The sequence below is a fragment of the Microchirus variegatus genome (assembly GCF_963457635.1).
Source record: "Microchirus variegatus genome assembly, chromosome: 13".
Lineage (NCBI taxonomy): Eukaryota > Metazoa > Chordata > Actinopteri > Pleuronectiformes > Soleidae > Microchirus > Microchirus variegatus.
This window is the reverse complement of record NC_139814.1, coordinates 21,404,292-21,427,448: the sequence shown is the minus strand read 5'-3', so window position 1 is coordinate 21,427,448 and position 23,157 is coordinate 21,404,292. Positions and strand designations below refer to the sequence as shown.

Below are 23,157 nucleotides of genomic sequence, written 5' to 3'. Positions count from 1 at the left end.
TACACTATTTCATTCAAAATTTGACCATTTTTCTGAAAAATAATTTGGGTCCAAAATTTGACAAAAAGGTCATACTATACTATGTCGTCCAAAATTGAAAAAAAAATTATCTTCTTTTTTTAGCCTAAAGTGTTAACAATACGTCATACTATACTATGTCGTCGATCTCAATGTCATACTACACTATTTCATTCAAAATCTGACAATTTTTCTGAAAAAAAAATTGGGTCCAAAATTTGACAAAAAGGTCATACTATACTATGTCGTCCAAAATTGAAAAAAAAAAATATCTTCTTTTTTTAGCCTTAAGTGTTACCAATACGTCATACTATACTATGTCGTCGATCTCAATGTCATACTACACTATTTCATTCAAAATCTGACCATTTTTCTGAAAAATAATTTGGGTCCAAAATTTGACAAAAAGGTCATACTATACTATGTCGTCCAAAATTTAAAAAAAAAAAGATCTTCTTTTTTTAGCCTAAAGTGTTACTAATACATCATACTATACTATGTCGTTGATCTCAATGTCATACTACACTATTTCATTCAAAATCTGACCATTTTTCTGAAAAATAATTGGGGTCCAAAATTTGACAAAGTCATACTATACTATGTCGTCCAAAATTGAAGAAAAAAAAATCTTCTTTTTTTAGCCTAAAGTGTTACCAATACGTCATACTATACTATGTCGTCGATCTCAATGTCATACTACACTATTTCATTCAAAATTTGACAATTTTTCTGAAAAATAATTTGGGTCCAAAATTTGACAAAAAGGTCATACTATACTATGTCGTCCAAAATTGGAAAAGATAAATTATCTTCTTTTTTTTAGCCTAAAGTGTTACCAATACGTCATACTATACTATGTCGTCGATCTCAATGTCATACTACACTATTTCATTCAAAATCTGACAATTTTTCTGAAAAAAAAATTGGGTCCAAAATTTGACAAAAAGGTCATACTATACTATGTCGTCCAAAATTGAAAAAAAAAAGTATCTTCTTTTTTTAGCCTAAAGTGTTACCAATACGTCATACTATACTATGTCGTCGATCTCAATGTCATACTACACTATTTCATTCAAAATCTGACCATTTTTCTGAAAAAAAATTGGGTCCAAAATTTGACAAAAAGGTCATACTATACTATGTCGTCCAAAATTGAAAAAAAAAAGTATCTTCTTTTTTTAGCCTTAAGTGTTACCAATACGTCATACTATACTATGTCGTCGATCTCAATGTCATACTACACTATTTCATTCAAAATTTGACCATTTTTCTGAAAAATAATTTGGGTCCAAAATTTGACAAAAAGGTCATACTATACTATGTCGTCCAAAATTGAAGAAAAAAAAATCTTCTTTTTTAAGCCTAAAGTGTTACCAATACGTCATACTATACTATGTCGTCGATCTCAATGTCATACTACACTATTTCATTCAAAATCTGACAATTTTTCTGAAAAATAATTTGGGTCCAAAATTTGACAAAAAGGTCATACTATACTATGTCGTCCAAAATTGGAAAAAATAATTATCTTCTTTTTTTAGCCTAAAGTGTTACCAATACGTCATACTATACTATGTCGTCGATCTCAATGTCATACTACACTATTTCATTCAAAATTTGACAATTTTTCTGAAAAAAAATTGGGTCCAAAATTTGACAAAAAGGTCATACTATACTATGTCGTCCAAAATTGAAAAAAAAATTATCTTCTTTTTTTAGCCTAAAGTGTTACCAATACGTTATACTATACTATGTCGTCGATCTCAATGTCATACTACACAATTTCATTCAAAATTTGACAATTTTTCTGAAATATAATTTGGGTCCAAAATTTGACAAAAAGGTCATACAATACTATGTCGTCCAAAATTGGAAAAAATAAATTATCTTCTTTTTTTAGCCTAAAGTGTTACCAATACGTCATACTATACTATGTCATCGATCTCAATGTCATACTACACTATTTCATTCAAAATTTGACCATTTTTCTGAAAAATAATTTGGTTCCAAAATTTGACAAAAAGGTCATACTATACTATGTCGTCCAAAATTGAAGAAAAAAAACAACTTCTTTTTTTAGCCTAAAGTGTTACCAATACGTCATACTATACTATGTCGTCGATCTCAATGTCATACTACAGTATTTCATTCAAAATCTGACCATTTTTCTGAAAAATAATTTGGCTCCAAAATTTGACAAAAAGGTCAAACTATATATACTATGTCGTCCAAAATTGAAAAAAAAAATTATCTTCTTTTTTTAGCCTAAAGTGTTACCAATACGTCATACTATACTATGTCGTCGATCTCAATGTCATACTACACTATTTCATTCAAAATCTGACCATTTTTCTGAAAAATAATTGGGGTCCAAAATTTGACAAAAAGGTCATACTATACTATGTCGTCCAAAATTGGAAAAAATAAATTATCTTCTTTATTTAGCCTAAAGTGTTACCAATACGTCATACTATACTATGTCGTTGATCTCAATGTCATACTACACTATTTCATTCAAAATTTGACAATTTTTCTGAAAAAAAATTGGGTCCAAAATTTGATAAAAAGGTCATACTATACTGTCGTCCAAAATTGAAAAAAAAAAAGTATCTTCTTTTTTAAGCCTAAAGTGTTACCAATACGTCATACTATACTATGTCGTCGATCTCAATGTCATACTACACTATTTCATTCAAAATTTGACCATTTTTCTGAAAAATAATTGGGGTCCAAAATTTGACAAAAAGGTCATACTAAACTATGTCGTTCAAAATTGAAAAAAAAAAGTATCTTCTTTTTTTAGCCTAAAGTGTTACCAATACGTCATACTATACTATGTCGTCGATCTCAATGTCATACTACACTATTTCATTCAAAATTTGACCATTTTTCTGAAAAATAATTTGGGTCCAAAATTTGACAAAAAGGTCATACTATATATGTCGTCCAAAATTGAAAAAAAAAATGATCTTCTTTTTTTAGCCTGAAGTGTTACCAATACGTCATACTATACTATGTCGTTGATCTCAATGTCATACTACACTATTTCATTCAAAATCTGACCATTTTTCTGAAAAATAATTGGGGTCCAAAATTTGACAAAAAGGTCATACTATACTATGTCGTCCAAAATTGGAAAAAATAAATTATCTTCTTTATTTAGCCTAAAGTGTTACCAATACGTCATACTATACTATGTCGTTGATCTCAATGTCATACTACACTATTTCATTCAAAATTTGACCATTTTTCTGAAAAAAAATTGGGTCCAAAATTTGATAAAAAGGTCATACTATACTATGTCGTCCAAAATTGAAAAAAAAAAAGTATCTTCTTTTTTAAGCCTAAAGTGTTACCAATACGTCATACTATACTATGTCGTCGATCTCAATGTCATACTACACTATTTCATTCAAAATTTGACAATTTTTCTGAAAAATAATTGGGGTCCAAAATTTGACAAAAAGGTCATACTAAACTATGTCGTTCAAAATTGAAAAAAAAAAGTATCTTCTTTTTTTAGCCTAAAGTGTTACCAATACGTCATACTATACTATGTCGTCGATCTCAATGTCATACTACACTATTTCATTCAAAATCTGACCATTTTTCTGAAAAATAATTTGGGTCCAAAATTTGACAAAAAGGTCATACTATACTATGTCGTCCAAAATTGAAAAAAAATTATCTTCTTTTTTTAGCCTAAAGTGTTACCAATACGTCATACTATACTATGTCGTCGATCTCAATGTCATACTACACTATTTCATTCAAAATTTGACCATTTTTCTGAAAAATAATTTGGGTCCAAAATTTGACAAAAAGGTCATACTATACTATGTCGTCCAAAATTGAAAAAAAAATTATCTTCTTTTTTTAGCCTAAAGTGTTAACAATACGTCATACTATACTATGTCGTCGATCTCAATGTCATACTACACTATTTCATTCAAAATCTGACAATTTTTCTGAAAAAAAAATTGGGTCCAAAATTTGACAAAAAGGTCATACTATACTATGTCGTCCAAAATTGAAAAAAAAAAATATCTTCTTTTTTTAGCCTTAAGTGTTACCAATACGTCATACTATACTATGTCGTCGATCTCAATGTCATACTACACTATTTCATTCAAAATCTGACCATTTTTCTGAAAAATAATTTGGGTCCAAAATTTGACAAAAAGGTCATACTATACTATGTCGTCCAAAATTTAAAAAAAAAAAGATCTTCTTTTTTTAGCCTAAAGTGTTACTAATACATCATACTATACTATGTCGTTGATCTCAATGTCATACTACACTATTTCATTCAAAATCTGACCATTTTTCTGAAAAATAATTGGGGTCCAAAATTTGACAAAGTCATACTATACTATGTCGTCCAAAATTGAAGAAAAAAAAATCTTCTTTTTTTAGCCTAAAGTGTTACCAATACGTCATACTATACTATGTCGTCGATCTCAATGTCATACTACACTATTTCATTCAAAATTTGACAATTTTTCTGAAAAATAATTTGGGTCCAAAATTTGACAAAAAGGTCATACTATACTATGTCGTCCAAAATTGGAAAAAATAAATTATCTTCTTTTTTTTAGCCTAAAGTGTTACCAATACGTCATACTATACTATGTCGTCGATCTCAATGTCATACTACACTATTTCATTCAAAATCTGACAATTTTTCTGAAAAAAAAATTGGGTCCAAAATTTGACAAAAAGGTCATACTATACTATGTCGTCCAAAATTGAAAAAAAAAAGTATCTTCTTTTTTTAGCCTAAAGTGTTACCAATACGTCATACTATACTATGTCGTCGATCTCAATGTCATACTACACTATTTCATTCAAAATCTGACCATTTTTCTGAAAAAAAATTGGGTCCAAAATTTGACAAAAAGGTCATACTATACTATGTCGTCCAAAATTGAAAAAAAAAAGTATCTTCTTTTTTTAGCCTAAAGTGTTACCAATACGTCATACTATACTATGTCGTCGATCTCAATGTCATACTACACTATTTCATTCAAAATTTGACCATTTTTCTGAAAAATAATTTGGGTCCAAAATTTGACAAAAAGGTCATACTATACTATGTCGTCCAAAATTGAAGAAAAAAAAATCTTCTTTTTTAAGCCTAAAGTGTTACCAATACGTCATACTATACTATGTCGTCGATCTCAATGTCATACTACACTATTTCATTCAAAATCTGACAATTTTTCTGAAAAATAATTTGGGTCCAAAATTTGACAAAAAGGTCATACTATACTATGTCGTCCAAAATTGGAAAAAATAATTATCTTCTTTTTTTAGCCTAAAGTGTTACCAATACGTCATACTATACTATGTCGTCGATCTCAATGTCATACTACACTATTTCATTCAAAATCTGACCATTTTTCTGAAAAATAATTTGGGTCCAAAATTTGACAAAAAGGTCATACTATACTATGTCGTCCAAAATTGAAAAAAAAAATTATCTTCTTTTTTTAGCCTAAAGTGTTACCAATACGTCATACTATACTATGTCGTCGATCTCAATGTCATACTACACTATTTCATTCAAAATTTGACCATTTTTCTGAAAAAAAATTGGGTCCAAAATTTGACAAAAACGTCATACTATACTATGTCGTCCAAAATTGAAAAAAAAAAGTATCTTCTTTTTTTAGCCTTAAGTGTTACCAATACGTCATACTATACTATGTCGTCGATCTCAATGTCATACTACACTATTTCATTCAAAATCTGACCATTTTTCTGAAAAAAAATTGGGTCCAAAATTTGACAAAAAGGTCATACTATACTATGTCGTCCAAAATTGAAAAAAAAAAGTATCTTCTTTTTTTAGCCTAAAGTGTTACCAATACGTCATACTATACTATGTCGTCGATCTCAATGTCATACTACACTATTTCATTCAAAATTTGACCATTTTTCTGAAAAATAATTTGGGTCCAAAATTTGACAAAAAGGTCATACTATACTATGTCGTCCAAAATTGAAGAAAAAAAAATCTTCTTTTTTAAGCCTAAAGTGTTACCAATACGTCATACTATACTATGTCGTCGATCTCAATGTCATACTACACTATTTCATTCAAAATCTGACAATTTTTCTGAAAAATAATTTGGGTCCAAAATTTGACAAAAAGGTCATACTATACTATGTCGTCCAAAATTGGAAAAAATAATTATCTTCTTTTTTTAGCCTAAAGTGTTACCAATACGTCATACTATACTATGTCGTCGATCTCAATGTCATACTACACTATTTCATTCAAAATCTGACCATTTTTCTGAAAAAAAATTTGGGTCCAAAATTTGACAAAAAGGTCATACTATACTATGTCGTCCAAAATTGAAAAAAAAAATTATCTTCTTTTTTTAGCCTAAAGTGTTACCAATACGTCATACTATACTATGTCATCGATCTCAATGTCATACTACACTATTTCATTCAAAATTTGACCATTTTTCTGAAAAATAATTTGGTTCCAAAATTTGACAAAAAGGTCATACTATACTATGTCGTCCAAAATTGAAGAAAAAAAACAACTTCTTTTTTTAGCCTAAAGTGTTACCAATACGTCATACTATACTATGTCGTCGATCTCAATGTCATACTACAGTATTTCATTCAAAATCTGACCATTTTTCTGAAAAATAATTTGGCTCCAAAATTTGACAAAAAGGTCAAACTATATATACTATGTCGTCCAAAATTGAAAAAAATAATTATCTTCTTTTTTTAGCCTAAAGTGTTACCAATACGTCATACTATACTATGTCGTCGATCTCAATGTCATACTACACTATTTCATTCAAAATCTGACCATTTTTCTGAAAAATAATTGGGGTCCAAAATTTGACAAAAAGGTCATACTATACTATGTCGTCCAAAATTGGAAAAAATAAATTATCTTCTTTATTTAGCCTAAAGTGTTACCAATACGTCATACTATACTATGTCGTTGATCTCAATGTCATACTACACTATTTCATTCAAAATTTGACAATTTTTCTGAAAAAAAATTGGGTCCAAAATTTGATAAAAAGGTCATACTATACTATGTCGTCCAAAATTGAAAAAAAAAAAGTATCTTCTTTTTTAAGCCTAAAGTGTTACCAATACGTCATACTATACTATGTCGTCGATCTCAATGTCATACTACACTATTTCATTCAAAATTTGACCATTTTTCTGAAAAATAATTGGGGTCCAAAATTTGACAAAAAGGTCATACTAAACTATGTCGTTCAAAATTGAAAAAAAAAAGTATCTTCTTTTTTTAGCCTAAAGTGTTACCAATACGTCATACTATACTATGTCGTCGATCTCAATGTCATACTACACTATTTCATTCAAAATCTGACCATTTTTCTGAAAAATAATTTGGGTCCAAAATTTGACAAAAAGGTCATACTATACTATGTCGTCCAAAATTGAAAAAAAATTATCTTCTTTTTTTAGCCTAAAGTGTTACCAATACGTCATACTATACTATGTCGTCGATCTCAATGTCATACTACACTATTTCATTCAAAATTTGACCATTTTTCTGAAAAATAATTTGGGTCCAAAATTTGACAAAAAGGTCATACTATACTATGTCGTCCAAAATTGAAAAAAAAATTATCTTCTTTTTTTAGCCTAAAGTGTTAACAATACGTCATACTATACTATGTCGTCGATCTCAATGTCATACTACACTATTTCATTCAAAATCTGACAATTTTTCTGAAAAAAAAATTGGGTCCAAAATTTGACAAAAAGGTCATACTATACTATGTCGTCCAAAATTGAAAAAAAAAAATATCTTCTTTTTTTAGCCTTAAGTGTTACCAATACGTCATACTATACTATGTCGTCGATCTCAATGTCATACTACACTATTTCATTCAAAATCTGACCATTTTTCTGAAAAATAATTTGGGTCCAAAATTTGACAAAAAGGTCATACTATACTATGTCGTCCAAAATTTAAAAAAAAAAAGATCTTCTTTTTTTAGCCTAAATTGTTACTAATACATCATACTATACTATGTCGTTGATCTCAATGTCATACTACACTATTTCATTCAAAATCTGACCATTTTTCTGAAAAATAATTGGGGTCCAAAATTTGACAAAGTCATACTATACTATGTCGTCCAAAATTGAAGAAAAAAAAATCTTCTTTTTTTAGCCTAAAGTGTTACCAATACGTCATACTATACTATGTCGTCGATCTCAATGTCATACTACACTATTTCATTCAAAATTTGACAATTTTTCTGAAAAATAATTTGGGTCCAAAATTTGACAAAAAGGTCATACTATACTATGTCGTCCAAAATTGGAAAAAATAAATTATCTTCTTTTTTTTAGCCTAAAGTGTTACCAATACGTCATACTATACTATGTCGTCGATCTCAATGTCATACTACACTATTTCATTCAAAATCTGACAATTTTTCTGAAAAAAAAATTGGGTCCAAAATTTGACAAAAAGGTCATACTATACTATGTCGTCCAAAATTGAAAAAAAAAAGTATCTTCTTTTTTTAGCCTAAAGTGTTACCAATACGTCATACTATACTATGTCGTCGATCTCAATGTCATACTACACTATTTCATTCAAAATCTGACCATTTTTCTGAAAAAAAATTGGGTCCAAAATTTGACAAAAAGGTCATACTATACTATGTCGTCCAAAATTGAAAAAAAAAAGTATCTTCTTTTTTTAGCCTAAAGTGTTACCAATACGTCATACTATACTATGTCGTCGATCTCAATGTCATACTACACTATTTCATTCAAAATTTGACCATTTTTCTGAAAAATAATTTGGGTCCAAAATTTGACAAAAAGGTCATACTATACTATGTCGTCCAAAATTGAAGAAAAAAAAATCTTCTTTTTTAAGCCTAAAGTGTTACCAATACGTCATACTATACTATGTCGTCGATCTCAATGTCATACTACACTATTTCATTCAAAATCTGACAATTTTTCTGAAAAATAATTTGGGTCCAAAATTTGACAAAAAGGTCATACTATACTATGTCGTCCAAAATTGGAAAAAATAATTATCTTCTTTTTTTAGCCTAAAGTGTTACCAATACGTCATACTATACTATGTCGTCGATCTCAATGTCATACTACACTATTTCATTCAAAATCTGACCATTTTTCTGAAAAATAATTTGGGTCCAAAATTTGACAAAAAGGTCATACTATACTATGTCGTCCAAAATTGAAAAAAAAAATTATCTTCTTTTTTTAGCCTAAAGTGTTACCAATACGTCATACTATACTATGTCGTCGATCTCAATGTCATACTACACTATTTCATTCAAAATTTGACCATTTTTCTGAAAAAAAATTGGGTCCAAAATTTGACAAAAAGGTCATACTATACTATGTCGTCCAAAATTGAAAAAAAAAAGTATCTTCTTTTTTTAGCCTAAAGTGTTACCAATACGTCATACTATACTATGTCGTCGATCTCAATGTCATACTACACTATTTCATTCAAAATCTGACCATTTTTCTGAAAAAAAATTGGGTCCAAAATTTGACAAAAAGGTCATACTATACTATGTCGTCCAAAATTGAAAAAAAAAAGTATCTTCTTTTTTTAGCCTAAAGTGTTACCAATACGTCATACTATACTATGTCGTCGATCTCAATGTCATACTACACTATTTCATTCAAAATTTGACCATTTTTCTGAAAAATAATTTGGGTCCAAAATTTGACAAAAAGGTCATACTATACTATGTCGTCCAAAATTGAAGAAAAAAAAATCTTCTTTTTTAAGCCTAAAGTGTTACCAATACGTCATACTATACTATGTCGTCGATCTCAATGTCATACTACACTATTTCATTCAAAATCTGACAATTTTTCTGAAAAATAATTTGGGTCCAAAATTTGACAAAAAGGTCATACTATACTATGTCGTCCAAAATTGGAAAAAATAATTATCTTCTTTTTTTAGCCTAAAGTGTTACCAATACGTCATACTATACTATGTCGTCGATCTCAATGTCATACTACACTATTTCATTCAAAATCTGACCATTTTTCTGAAAAATAATTTGGGTCCAAAATTTGACAAAAAGGTCATACTATACTATGTCGTCCAAAATTGAAAAAAAAAATTATCTTCTTTTTTTAGCCTAAAGTGTTACCAATACGTCATACTATACTATGTCGTCGATCTCAATGTCATACTACACTATTTCATTCAAAATTTGACCATTTTTCTGAAAAAAAATTGGGTCCAAAATTTGACAAAAAGGTCATACTATACTATGTCGTCCAAAATTGAAAAAAAAAATTATATTCTTTTTTTAGCCTAAAGTGTTACCAATACGTCATACTATACTATGTCGTCGATCTCAATGTCATACTACACAATTTCATTCAAAATTTGACAATTTTTCTGAAATATAATTTGGGTCCAAAATTTGACAAAAAGGTCATACAATACTATGTCGTCCAAAATTGGAAAAAATAAATTATCTTCTTTTTTTAGCCTAAAGTGTTACCAATACGTCATACTATACTATGTCATCGATCTCAATGTCATACTACACTATTTCATTCAAAATTTGACAATTTTTCTGATAAAAAATTGGGTCCCAAATTTGACAAAAAGGTCATACTATACTATGTCGTCATAAATTGAAAAAAAAAAGTATCTTCTTTTTTAAGCCTAAAGTGTTACCAATACGTCATACTATACTATGTCGTCGATCTCAATGTCATACTACACTATTTCATTCAAAATCTGACAATTTTTCTGAAAAATAATTTGGGTCCAAAATTTGACAAAAAGGTCATACTATACTATGTCGTCCAAAATTGAAAAAAAAATGATCTTCTTTTTTTAGCCCAAAGTGTTACCAATACGTCATACTATACTATGTCGTCGATCTCAATGTCATACTACACTATTTCATTCAAAATCTGATCATTTTTCTGAAAAATAATTTGGGTCCAAAATTTGACAAAAAGGTCATACTATACTATGTCGTCCAAAATTGGAAAAAATAAATTATCTTCTTTTTTTAGCCTAAAGTGTTACCAATACGTCATACTATACTATGTCGTCGATCTCAATGTCATACTACACTATTTCATTCAAAATCTGACCATTTTTCTGAAAAATAATTTGGGTCCAAAATTTGACAAAAAGGTTATACTATACTATGTCGTCCAAAATTGAAAAAAAAAAATATCTTCTTTTTTTAGCCCAAAGTGTTACCAATACGTCATACTATACTATGTCGTCGATCTCAATGTCATACTACACTATTTCATTCAAAATCTGATCATTTTTCTGAAAAATAATTTGGGTCCAAAATTTGACAAAAAGGTCATACTATACTATGTCGTCCAAAATTGGAAAAAATAAATTATCTTCTTTTTTTAGCCTAAAGTGTTACCAATACGTCATACTATACTATGTCGTCGATCTCAATGTCATACTACACTATTTCATTCAAAATCTGACCATTTTTCTGAAAAATAATTTGGGTCCAAAATTTGACAAAAAGGTCATACTATACTATGTCGTCCAAAATTGAAAAAAAAAATTATCTTCTTTTTTTAGCCTAAAGTGTTACCAATACGTCATACTATACTATGTCGTCGATCTCAATGTCATACTACACTATTTCATTCAAAATTTGACCATTTTTCTGAAATATAATTTGGGTCCAAAATTTGACAAAAAGGTCATACTATACTATGTCGTCCAAAATTGGAAAAAATAAATTATCTTCTTTTTTTAGCCTAAAGTGTTACCAATACGTCATACTATACTATGTCATCGATCTCAATGTCATACTACACTATTTCATTCAAAATTTGACAATTTTTCTGAAAAAAAATTGGGTCCAAAATTTGACAAAAAGGTCATACTATACTATGTCGTCCAAAATTGAAAAAAAAATTATCTTCTTTTTTTAGCCTAAAGTGTTACCAATACGTCATACTATACTATGTCGTCGATCTCAATGTCATACTACACTATTTCATTCAAAATCTGACAATTTTTCTGAAAAATAATTTGGGTCCAAAATTTGACAAAAAGCTCATACTATACTATGTCGTCCAAAATTGAAAAAAAAATTATCTTCTTTTTTTAGCCCAAAGTGTTACCAATACGTCATACTATACTATGTCGTCGATCTCAATGTCATACTACACTATTTCATTCAAAATCTGATCATTTTTCTGAAAAATAATTTGGGTCCAAAATTTGACAAAAAGGTCATACTATACTATGTCGTCCAAAATTGAAAAAAAAAAATATCTTCTTTTTTTAGCCTAAAGTGTTACCAATACGTCATACTATACTATGTCGTCGATCTCAATGTCATACTACACTATTTCATTCAAAATTTGACAATTTTTCTGAAAAATAATTTGGGTCCAAAATTTGACAAAAAGGTCATACTAAACTATGTCGTTCAAAATTGAAAAAAAAAAGTATCTTCTTTTTTTAGCCTAAAGTGTTACCAATACGTCATACTATACTATGTCGTCGATCTCAATGTCATACTACACTATTTCATTCAAAATTTGACAATTTTTCTGAAAAATAATTTGGGTCCAAAATTTGACAAAAAGGTCATACTATACTATGTCGTCCAAAATTGGAAAAAATAAATTATCTTCTTTTTTTAGCCTAAAGTGTTACCAATACGTCATACTATACTATGTCGTCGATCTCAGTGTCATACTACACTATTTCATTCAAAATTTGACCATTTTTCTGAAATATAATTTGGGTCCAAAATTTGACAAAAAGGTCATACTATACTATGTCGTCCAAAATTGAAGAAAAAAAAATCTTCTTTTTTTAGCCTAAAGTGTTACCAATACGTCATACTATACTATGTCGTCGATCTCAATGTCATACTACACTATTTCGTCCAAAATGTGACCTTTTTTTTAGCCCAAAAATAGTATAGAAAATACTATAGAATATTGTCCAAAATTGGTCAAAAACGTCGTACATGACATTCTTAACTATGATTGACTTTTTTATAAATAAATGCATTCTATATTACCTAATATGTCTTTTTCTTAAATTGTCATTGCTGATATTTTCAAACTAATTACACACCACTAAAAACAGTAACATTGTTGTTTACAGATAAACGATGACCACGGACTAAACGTTGAGTTGCGGCACCTGAAGTAGATGAAGAACACTGGGACCCGTCAGTATTCATGGACAGAGGGTTGGGATGTGTACGTCGCATAGATGTTTGTTTGTCTAAGAGAAGACGGTAATGACGGGGCACTCGTACAACACCAGCCCATGTTTTTATATTTATTTTGTTCAACTGCCTTGCAATTCCAGATTTCGGGGTAGAACCAGCAACATTTCCTGCAAACACTGAATAAATTGTGATTATTGATGTGAGTGCCGACAAGAGCACTAAATTTACAGATTCTTCACTTGTCTACAGTTGGCTGTTTGGATTAAAATTATAATTTGCCTCTTAAACTTAATTATATCACCTTGTCAAATTGCAGAATCTGAATCTGTTTTTGGAGATCTATGGTTAACATCCCAGTAAAAAAATGTTGACAGCTTTTCATGATCTGTGCTGCTGCTGCTCCACAGGTGTCCTCATTCACTAACACCTCACAACAGTAACCTCACCTTATTTTACCACAAACTATTCTACTTCTGTTGTTTTCAGTGTCCTCAAATGCGTTTGTTTCAGGCTGCATCCACACAACTCTGTTTGAATTGATATTGCGTTCGTGGTACGGGTGTAGTCCTTAAATCTCTGCAATAACAAACCAGTAACAAGATTAGTTTTAAATCTTAAGTCGATGAAAAGGACTAAAAACATTTGCTTTGATTCCATAACTGCCAAAAATAATTCCCTCTTCTTTCTGTTCAAAAGTAGACAAAGTTTACTTCTTTTTTTTTACCCTTTCCAATAAATTGAACAATGTATTTAATGTGGTGGATCTTTATTGTTCTGTGCTGCTCGGCTACTTTGATCTTCTTACATTTACTGTTAATGGGTAGTTTCACCAAGAATAATACAATTCAAATTTTTGGCGTTTTTTTTATTTATTTACTTGTTAAAAGCATAAATACATAGACAAAAACCAACAATGAAAAATAGAAGAGTCAAATAAAAGGCCAACTTTTTGAACTTGCAACTTTACAAATGTTTGACAGCTTTACCACATTCTTACTGTTTGGTATCACAAGTCAAGATAATGTAAATTTTTTTTAATTAATTGAGTACTTAAGTCTCATTTAGATTTACAGAGAACAAAAACAGGCATCATTAACGGCATGTCCTGCCATCCAGTGTCATTTGCCATTGTCTGTAATAACTACAAAGATCCAAACTTTCCTAGTTCATTAGAAAAGACGATCAAGCATTAGTTCTGCTTCAGCTCCTTGTTATCAACTTATCATTTTAAAAAAACGTATAAATTCTTGATTTTTTTTTATAGTAAAAAATAATCTGAACATAAACAAATATCTGTGTGTTTGTGTAGAAAATAGCTAGTCAACATCATAAACAACCACAGGTTTTAACCACCATGTTGCGATGTTTTTTGAGGATGACGTTGTTGTTGTCGTCGTAGAAGAGAACAGAGATGGGGCTGAGCTTGGTCGGCGCACAACATGCCTTAGGAACCTCGTCAGGCTTCAGGAGGTGAACCTGAGAGGAGGATTTTACAATTTAACCCATGTGGAAACACAGTGAGTGAGGTGTCGGTGTCACATGATGTGCGTTGTCATGGTTACTGACCACTTGCTGGATGAGGGCGTGGTTGGTGGCGTTCATGCAGGAGCCCAGAGGATAAAAACACTCTCCGTCGCAGTAATAAGCTGAATAACCGTTGGGGGCCAAAACCCAGTCCTGAACATCAACAACAACGCAGAATATATAGATTTTAGATTATTATCATCAGGCGCAACAGGCCAAATAAACAGCTGAGGTTTCTAATCTGATTTAAAAGTTACATTGTGTGTGTATTTATCGAGAGACAAGAGTGATACAAGTCACTTAAACTTAATTTGAGTCAATTCAGTGAAAGTTTTAGTGAAATAACACCGGCAAAGGTTTTAAAAACTGGTTCAAAAGTACAAAAGTATAAATACAAAAGTAGTATCATCAAGAATATTGTGTTTTGGTTGGTTTTCTACCGACACACTATTATTATTAGTATTTGTGAGTAATATTATATTAAATAGCTAGAATTCTAGCTTTCATTACAGCTCATTTACACACAGTCTAAACATTCTTCAGTGTAATTTATATATATATATATATATATATATAAAAATAATAATGTGAACCTTAGTTTTTCTCCAGTCCCTTAGCAGTAACACAAAAAGTTGAACACATGATGAGACTGAAGTTTTATCTCTAAATTGTAAGATTGAAGTTAGTTTATTCATTTTAATAAACAAGTATAAATCAAATGATAATCTAATAAATGACTGTAGCTAATGTAGAAAGCTTTGACAATGATAAATTCTCTCACCTTCCATCCCAGGTCACTGAAGCTGACGTAGAGTTCATGTTTTTTACACGGCAGAGCTCCGTTGTTTACAGGACTGCGATCTGTCAACAAACGAGAGAAAAGTTTGAGTGTGAAAAACAGGTCAAAGAAAAAGGTTCTAAACATCATGGCTTCACTTGGATAATCAACATCAACAAGGTTTGACTTTACATAGTAAGAACATTTCAAAATCAAACAAAGCAAAGTGACAGAAGCATGACATCATGAGACAACTGGACGCTCACTGTGAATGCTGGGAACTGGGAGGTCGTATTTTGGTTTCCTCCTGCGAGGATGAGTTTTTACAGCCCGAGGCGGTCGACACGGGATCTGACTCTCTCTGAAGAAGATCACCATGAAGGGCTGTTTGGAGCGAGGACCTCGACGACCCACCAACCCGATCCAGCCTGCAGACAGGGAGCGGTCTGCAACACACACAATAAATCTTAACTTTTTCCATGTTCTCAGCCTCACAACTGTATATAACATCATGTGTGAAGAAGAGACACTGTTTTAGCTGAGAATGAAAGTGTCTCATAAACAAACAGTAGAGGGCGCTGCAGCGTAGCTCAGGCCTGAACCTCACCCTCCTCAGTCTCCACATAGAGACGGATGCCCAGGTTGCTGCGAGGATGAAGGAGCCAGTGGTTTGAGGCTGAGGTGACGTCAAAGGCGAGCCATCCTTCCTGACCTGCAGGCACCGACTGCATGTCCAGCAGCACCAGCTCTGGCTCTCTGAACACACAATACACGACAATTAAACATAAACACAAGGTCTGAGTACAGTTGTGTCTGTGCAGAGAGGCATCGGTGAGAACTTTGTGCGTTCTTAGGTCGATCTGTTGTTTTCTCTTCTAAATGTTTACACAGACACTGAACATCAATAAACAGAATCTTCTGTCTCAATCTAAAGCCTGAATTTAAATGAATCATCAAACATATCATTAAATGTGACATTAATCATAACAATTTGAGGCAAATATCTGAACAACAGTGAGAAAAAGGTTATAAAAACACACATTTTTTGTGTATATTTTTGTGAGCACTAACATTTTTCTTTTTTTTTTAAAAAAGACGAATAATTTAAATTTCAGGCAAAGTTTATGCATAAACAGAGGTTTAAAAAAATATATAATACTATTTGCTCTCATAATTAGGTCTCAGGCCTAAATTATCTGCAAAAATCCTCTAAATTTGGGGCAAATATCTGAAAATCCAGATAGAAATAAAACAACAAAAATATTATGTATATTTATGAGAACTTATCATTAAATGTCTTTAATTTGATGCAAAGTTTAAGCTCAGACAAGACATTAATAATAATAATAAGAAGAAGATATATAATAATATATACGTTGTCTCAAGTTTAAAACCTGAATCTGAATGAATCATCAAACTTATCATTAAATTACTCATTTAAGGCAAATATCTGAAAAACCACAAACATAACAGAAAAAAAACCAATAAAATAATTTCTGTCTAAATCAAAAGTTTAAAGCATTGATTTTCTAAACACTGGAGTCAAACCTGTGTCTGTTCTCTCTCTTGATGACGTAGACAGAGATGTGCAGCGTTCTGTTGGCTCTCTGACCCACAGTCAGAGTTTTATAGATGCGGAACTCGGCCGCCGTCACCGTCTCTCCCTGAGGCAGCGGCGTCAGGTCGAAGCGAAACTCCTTCCAGTACGGACGAGGCTGCAGAAGGTCACGCTCCTGCTCCACTGTCACAACACACAAAACACAGAGAGGCGTCACACACTGAAGCAGCTCAGACACAAACAAACAAACACGTCAGGTCACACTTTACATTAGCAACTTCAAACCGAGGTTATAATAGTTAAAGAAAAATAAAATAAAAATGAACTAGACAAAAAACCCATAACTAACCGAAGCTGAATTATGTGTTTATAAAACCAACTAAAATTGTAGCAAAAATGTGCTTAGTTTGCTTTAAACTCCCTGTTTTGTTTGACTTTTACAACAACACAGATGTTAAAGCAGAGGCGATTCTAGATTCTGTAGGCGCCCTAAGCAAAAACTCCCAGGGGGCCCTTCCAAACAGTGTTCATCACCATTATGTTATAAATAATCTGACATCAACGAAAAATGTATGAGTTAAAAATATTTTTTTTTTCCCGAAATGAATGAAATAACATGGAAAAACCTTGTTTTTAAAAAGTATGTGAAAATACAAATGTAAAGAACAATAAAATACTGAAAAAAGCTTTTAAAAAACTGCATTCCAAATCGGCCATTGTTTTTTAAGGGGGACGGGGAGGCGGCTGGTCACTGCACATTTCAGTAAAAACAGCCCTCAGGCTCCAAGTGTCAGGGGCCCCCTATCGGCTTGGGGCCCCAAGCAGTTGCCTGCCTCGCCTGTTCACAAACTGCGCCTCTGTGTTAAAGGTCTCCAGGATGAGGAGCATAAACAGGTAAGAGAAGAGTTTCCTCTCAGTTAAAGTCATCACAACACATCTGCTGCTTCCTCTTACGTTCATTAAGCTTCTTCTAATTCTCAGTTCTCGAGTCCAGTGTTCCACTACAGTCACTATTTCAGTCTCCACAAAAGACATTGTCTTCATCTCGTCAAAAAACCCTTTGTCACTCATATATAACAGATTTACATTTGTAAATAAATCACATAGTGGTCAAAATCACTGTACCAGATATTGGACGATTTAAAAAAGTGCAAAACTCACATACAAAATAATATTTATCGCATGATTCACTGTGTACAGACTGTAAAAAAAATATAGAAATAAAAATCAGCAATGTCATTTTAGACAGAGTCATGTTTTTAAAAATGACTAGGCACAATATGTTAACAGTTTCATACGTTTATAGATGGTCTAAAATGACTGTAGAACTATATATAGTATATACTGCAGTTCACCAGAAATGTTGTACAACCAACTAAGTTCTTATTAACAAAGTTAAGATTACGGTATAAAAGATATTATTTTAATTAAAGACAAAATGCCAGAGTCAATATTTTAACTCCTACCATTCACTCAATGTTACAGGTGCGCTCACTCTGCTCTGCAGCGTTAGACACAAAATGGCCGCCGCGCGGGAAAACGCGACAACTTTTCACTCCGATCACGAGTAAACAAAGTGCCTCAAACAAACGCGATCTTTCCCAAAAAAAACACTCTGCTTGACAACATAACTATTCACGGTTCATTTCGTGTTTACTGACCTGTGTTGCGCATGTAAGAGAAGAAACACGACGCGTCCAGTTACCTGCCATGATTGCCTCTGAGGAAACGGAATTTGGTACACCCTTACAGGTCCCCGGAACAACAAGAGTATTAAAAACATACGTTCCGCCCCTCCCGCTGCGCTCAACACGAACACGACACATGACCCGGCAAAATTATAAGTTTAATAAAACATTCTAATTTAACCACATTAATGTGGTCACCATGTTGTAGTTTATCGGCGACATTTAGCTGGTAAAGTATAAATAGGTTAGAGCAGTGTTTACACTATCGTGATTACCCTGCTCCAACACACCTGGTTCTAATAGTTAGCTTAGCTCGTCATCAAGATCTGCAACAACAACTCACTCATACTCAGACGTGGTAAGTAATAAATGGCATTTTCTACTTTATTAGAGTAATTTCAAATGTGTATATATACATATATATGTTATTTTACTTTTACATAAGTATGTTTTTGAAGTATCGTATTTCGCTACGTTTTAAATCGTTACACGACGCTGAAGTTAGCCTCCGATTCGACAGCTTTCGGGACATAAGGGAAAACTGAATAAAAAATATTGGTCTGAATTTAAAACAAACAAACAAGAAAATAAATAAATAATTCACCTGAAACTTTGGCAGTGAATGATGAGGACATGTGAATTGACGCTAATTGAGGTCCCTGAGTGACATTTGTGACATGTTGACCAAAACATTATGTTTACATATTTTATTTTGTCAGCACTTTAGTTTGTAAAGGTTTGCCTTTAATTAACTATTATATGTGGATATACCGGTATGTAAAAATGTATACACAATTATTAAAATGCAGGAAGTGGGTAAACTCAAACTAAACGTACAACTGTGTTCTTTATTCACCCAGTCTCGTTCACTCTGCCTTGCTCAAGGACACATCGGCAGCAAACGCTTACACATCACGTTCCACTTCCACCGCTGCTTTTGAAACCACAACCAACAAGAGAAGTGGAGGGAATCGACAGAACGTGAACACATCACGACATGAATGAACAACATGTAAATGAAGGTGAATACACAAAAACACGCGCACACACACACACTCCACACACTACGTTACACAGGTGTGTAGGTGTGTGTGTCCTTGAAGAACCTCACAAGGACATGAAACAGCTCTGGTCATCAGGGTTTGGTACACACACACACACACACACACAGTAATTAGAGACACTTAGTGCTCTGAACCGCAGCAGCTGCTCAGCTCACTCACCACTAATTGCAGCTCAGTCTGGTATTTTTAGCGTCGTTCCTCCACACACACCAGTATTTTCATCTCCTCGGACGTTTGCTGACTTTTTTTTTTCACTGTACCAGTGGGGCCTTTAATTCTAACCAGCTGTGTCGTCCCATTACATATGCGTAAAAGGAACACACACCCATGTGTGTTTGATTCCACTGACATGAACGACACACACACACACTGATTAGATTAGTCTCTGAATAGAAGCTTTTACATTCAAGACCAATTTGGGGGTTTTCATTAAACGAACGCAGCCAATATGTGATTTATTTTTTCCTTCATCTGATAAAATAAGAACAGTTTAATAAAAAACACATGATGCACAAAATTAACTTAACTCTCAGAAGTGGATTCTTCAGCTCAAAAAACCCAACAAAAAACTGGTGGGGTTTTTTTCAGTTTGACTAGATAAACGCTTCTTGTCGCCACCCGCCTCTGCTCTGCTACTGTATACACACAAACGCTCCCTCAGTCGGCGGTATGTAACAACAAATGTTACATTGTTTCTGTTCATGGATACTAAACCGATGCATAATAATAATATTTAAAAAATACAAATAGTCTGATATGCGGGGGGGGGGGGGGGGCTACAATTATTACTTGTTAATGAGATCACAAATATTTTTCTTCGTCTCATCACTTATTTGGACGTTACAGATTCTAATTAGCAGTCAGAGAGAGCAGCAGTCAGCAGCAGAGCCTTAATGTCCCAGAGAAGGAGACGTGAGCAGAGACACACTCTGTCATTACTATATAATATCAGTGTACCAATAATCTGCAAAATGCCTAATGTCAGTCCCTGATAATCTGCAAATAATGGATCAAAATCCAGCGTATAGTTAATTTAATTTTAATGTTGTCTTGATCTTTTCTCAGTAAAACGTCTGCACTGCAGCTTCACAGTTTGTTTACATTTGGTTTGGAGGAGGAAACACTGTGTGTGTGTGTGTGTGTGTGTGTTTACTTTGTTGACTGATAAATTTCAAGTTGGTTCGTTTTCTTCTCCTGAACAGAGAAGAAGAATTTTCCACATGAAACATTTGATGTGAGATCATTAAAGAGTCTGAGCTGAGAGAAGGAGCCGGTGTTTCCCACCAAGATCATCATCATCATCAGCTCATCCAGGAGGAAGGAAGGAAGCCATCGAGACCAGGATGATGACAGATTAACATCAGTCGCACGCTGTATGTACTGTACACACACACACACACACACACACACACACACACACACACACACAGACTCAACAAAACCTTTATCCCTAAAATTAACCATAACCACAACTCAAATCTTAGTCCTAATCTTAACCAGCTCCTCAGAAAATGAGGACCAGGTTTTGGTCTACGTGGGGAAATGTCCTCAAGAGGTAACAAATACAAGAACACACACAATATCAAAATCCATAATCCATATAGTGTATTTTGAGCTTTAGTAAAATCTCAGTGAGTCTCTCACAGTCTCAGAGAGTCGGTGCGTTCAGGAACGCTGGGACAAAATGAAAGTGTACAAATATAGTCAGGCCGCACTCACATGGCTCTCCATTCTGACTGTGGGGGGAAAAAGAAACTAGAAAGACAGCAGAGACATGTCACATGTCAGTGTCCTCAAGGTCACGTCGAGTCCTGCGTCCAAACCGCGCTGAGAGAGAATAACTGCTGAGTCATCAAAACTTAGGAGGATTTTTTTCTGTCTCTGCTAAACGTTAAAGAGAAACGTCAGACATTTGTGAAAACAGAAAGTCCAGATCACTGGACCTAAAAACTGTGAGAAGGTAAAACCACAGATTATAGCACTTTGTTTCCATGGAAACCACACTGATGGACACTGAGTCACTTCCTGTGTCTCTCATTGATCATTTACTTACACCCAGGTGAATGGAAAATAAGATTTTAGCCCCATAACAAACAGTTCACCTAAAAAAAAAAATCTGTTTGAGTCTACGATATCTTAAGCACGCATCTGCTGCTTTATCTCGCTGATAGTCAGACGTTTTCTGAGCTTTGTAAACCACTCGCTCTCGTGCACCAAAGTCCATTGACAACATCAGTATTTTTACCTCAGGGAAACACAGGAGCTGCTGCGTTTGTGTCACTGTGGTGAATCTGATTAAAGGATCTCCAACACTGAATTCACAAGGATTTGGCATGTGTTCATCTCATTAACGTTACTCCTAGACCGTTTGTGACAACGAGAAAATTCAAAAACTATGGACTGTCGATCTGTCCAGGGTGTGACTTCCAAGGAAAGACCGTCCAATCACAGACGAGATTCACCAGTGCCGTAACTGCCAGATATTGAAAGTGAAAGTAATCTTGGAAAAAGGAGCAGAAGAACTCACTCATTTAACTTTTTTTGACAATTCTACAGCCATAAAATTTAAATAAATCCAGGCGGCCCTAAACCAGTTCTTTTTGCAGCCAGTGGAGTCGCCCCCTAGTGGCTAACTGCCACTTCCTACCTTTTTCAACCCAGAATGCTGCATACATTTTTTCATGTGATGAACTCTTACAACCACACCTGGACTATCCCTATAGTCCAGGTGTGTCCACTATAAAGAGGCTCATGCAGAAGGACGTCTCTACTCACCCAGGTTGACGAAGCTCATGACGGTGTCGGCCTCGCTCACTACTGTACCCAGTGGCGGTGAGTGAGTGCTGAGTGTGGGCAGAGCGGCGTGGTTGACCTGTGCTAACCTCTCCACTCCTCCAAACCTGCCCATGCCAGGACCGCTCACGATGATCTCGTTGCCCTCGTCCTCCCCGTCCGCAGACATGGCGTGGTACAGGTCCAGCATGAAGAGCGGCGCGGAGGACGGAGGCCTCAGCGGGGGGTGAGGTCTGGGACGACCCGGCAGACCCAGGATGGACAGGATCTCCTTCTGCATCTCCTTCTTCTCGCGCCCGCTCAGCCTCTTGAAGCTGGAGTGGACCACGGCCTCGGCCTGCTGGCTCCACATGGAGAGGAAGAGGAGGAGGAGCAGGGGCAGGAGGAGCAGGGTCCTGGGCTGGAGGAGAGGCCGCTGGAGCCTGGCGGAGGACGAGCTCCTGCTCGACTGTTTCATGTTGGTGCAGAGACAGGAGAAGACGTTTGAAGTGTCCTCCGGTTTCAT

At 33.5% G+C, this 23,157-nt stretch overlaps 2 protein-coding genes across 2 annotated transcripts in view; one reads left to right on the top strand and one right to left on the bottom strand.

Annotated features, from left to right (window-relative positions):
- The window catches only part of LOC310936018 (zinc finger protein 706), a 30,545-nt gene extending 16,555 nt beyond the window's left edge, over window positions 1–13,990 (top strand). The window contains exon 4 of the mRNA XM_083900039.1: window positions 13,178–13,990. The gene's annotated coding sequence lies outside the window, so the exon portion shown is untranslated. The remainder of the gene's footprint in view (window positions 1–13,177) is intronic.
- A 583-nt stretch (window positions 13,991–14,573) lies between these two features.
- bmp8a (bone morphogenetic protein 8a) lies at window positions 14,574–23,157 on the bottom strand (the record flags this gene model as incomplete). Its single annotated transcript, XM_083899573.1, has 7 exons — window positions 14,574–14,723; window positions 14,814–14,924; window positions 15,553–15,632; window positions 15,816–15,995; window positions 16,157–16,305; window positions 17,098–17,290; window positions 22,635–23,157. The coding sequence occupies 7 exons, from the start codon at window positions 23,155–23,157 to the stop codon at window positions 14,574–14,576; spliced, it is 1,386 nt and encodes a 461-aa protein (XP_083755699.1).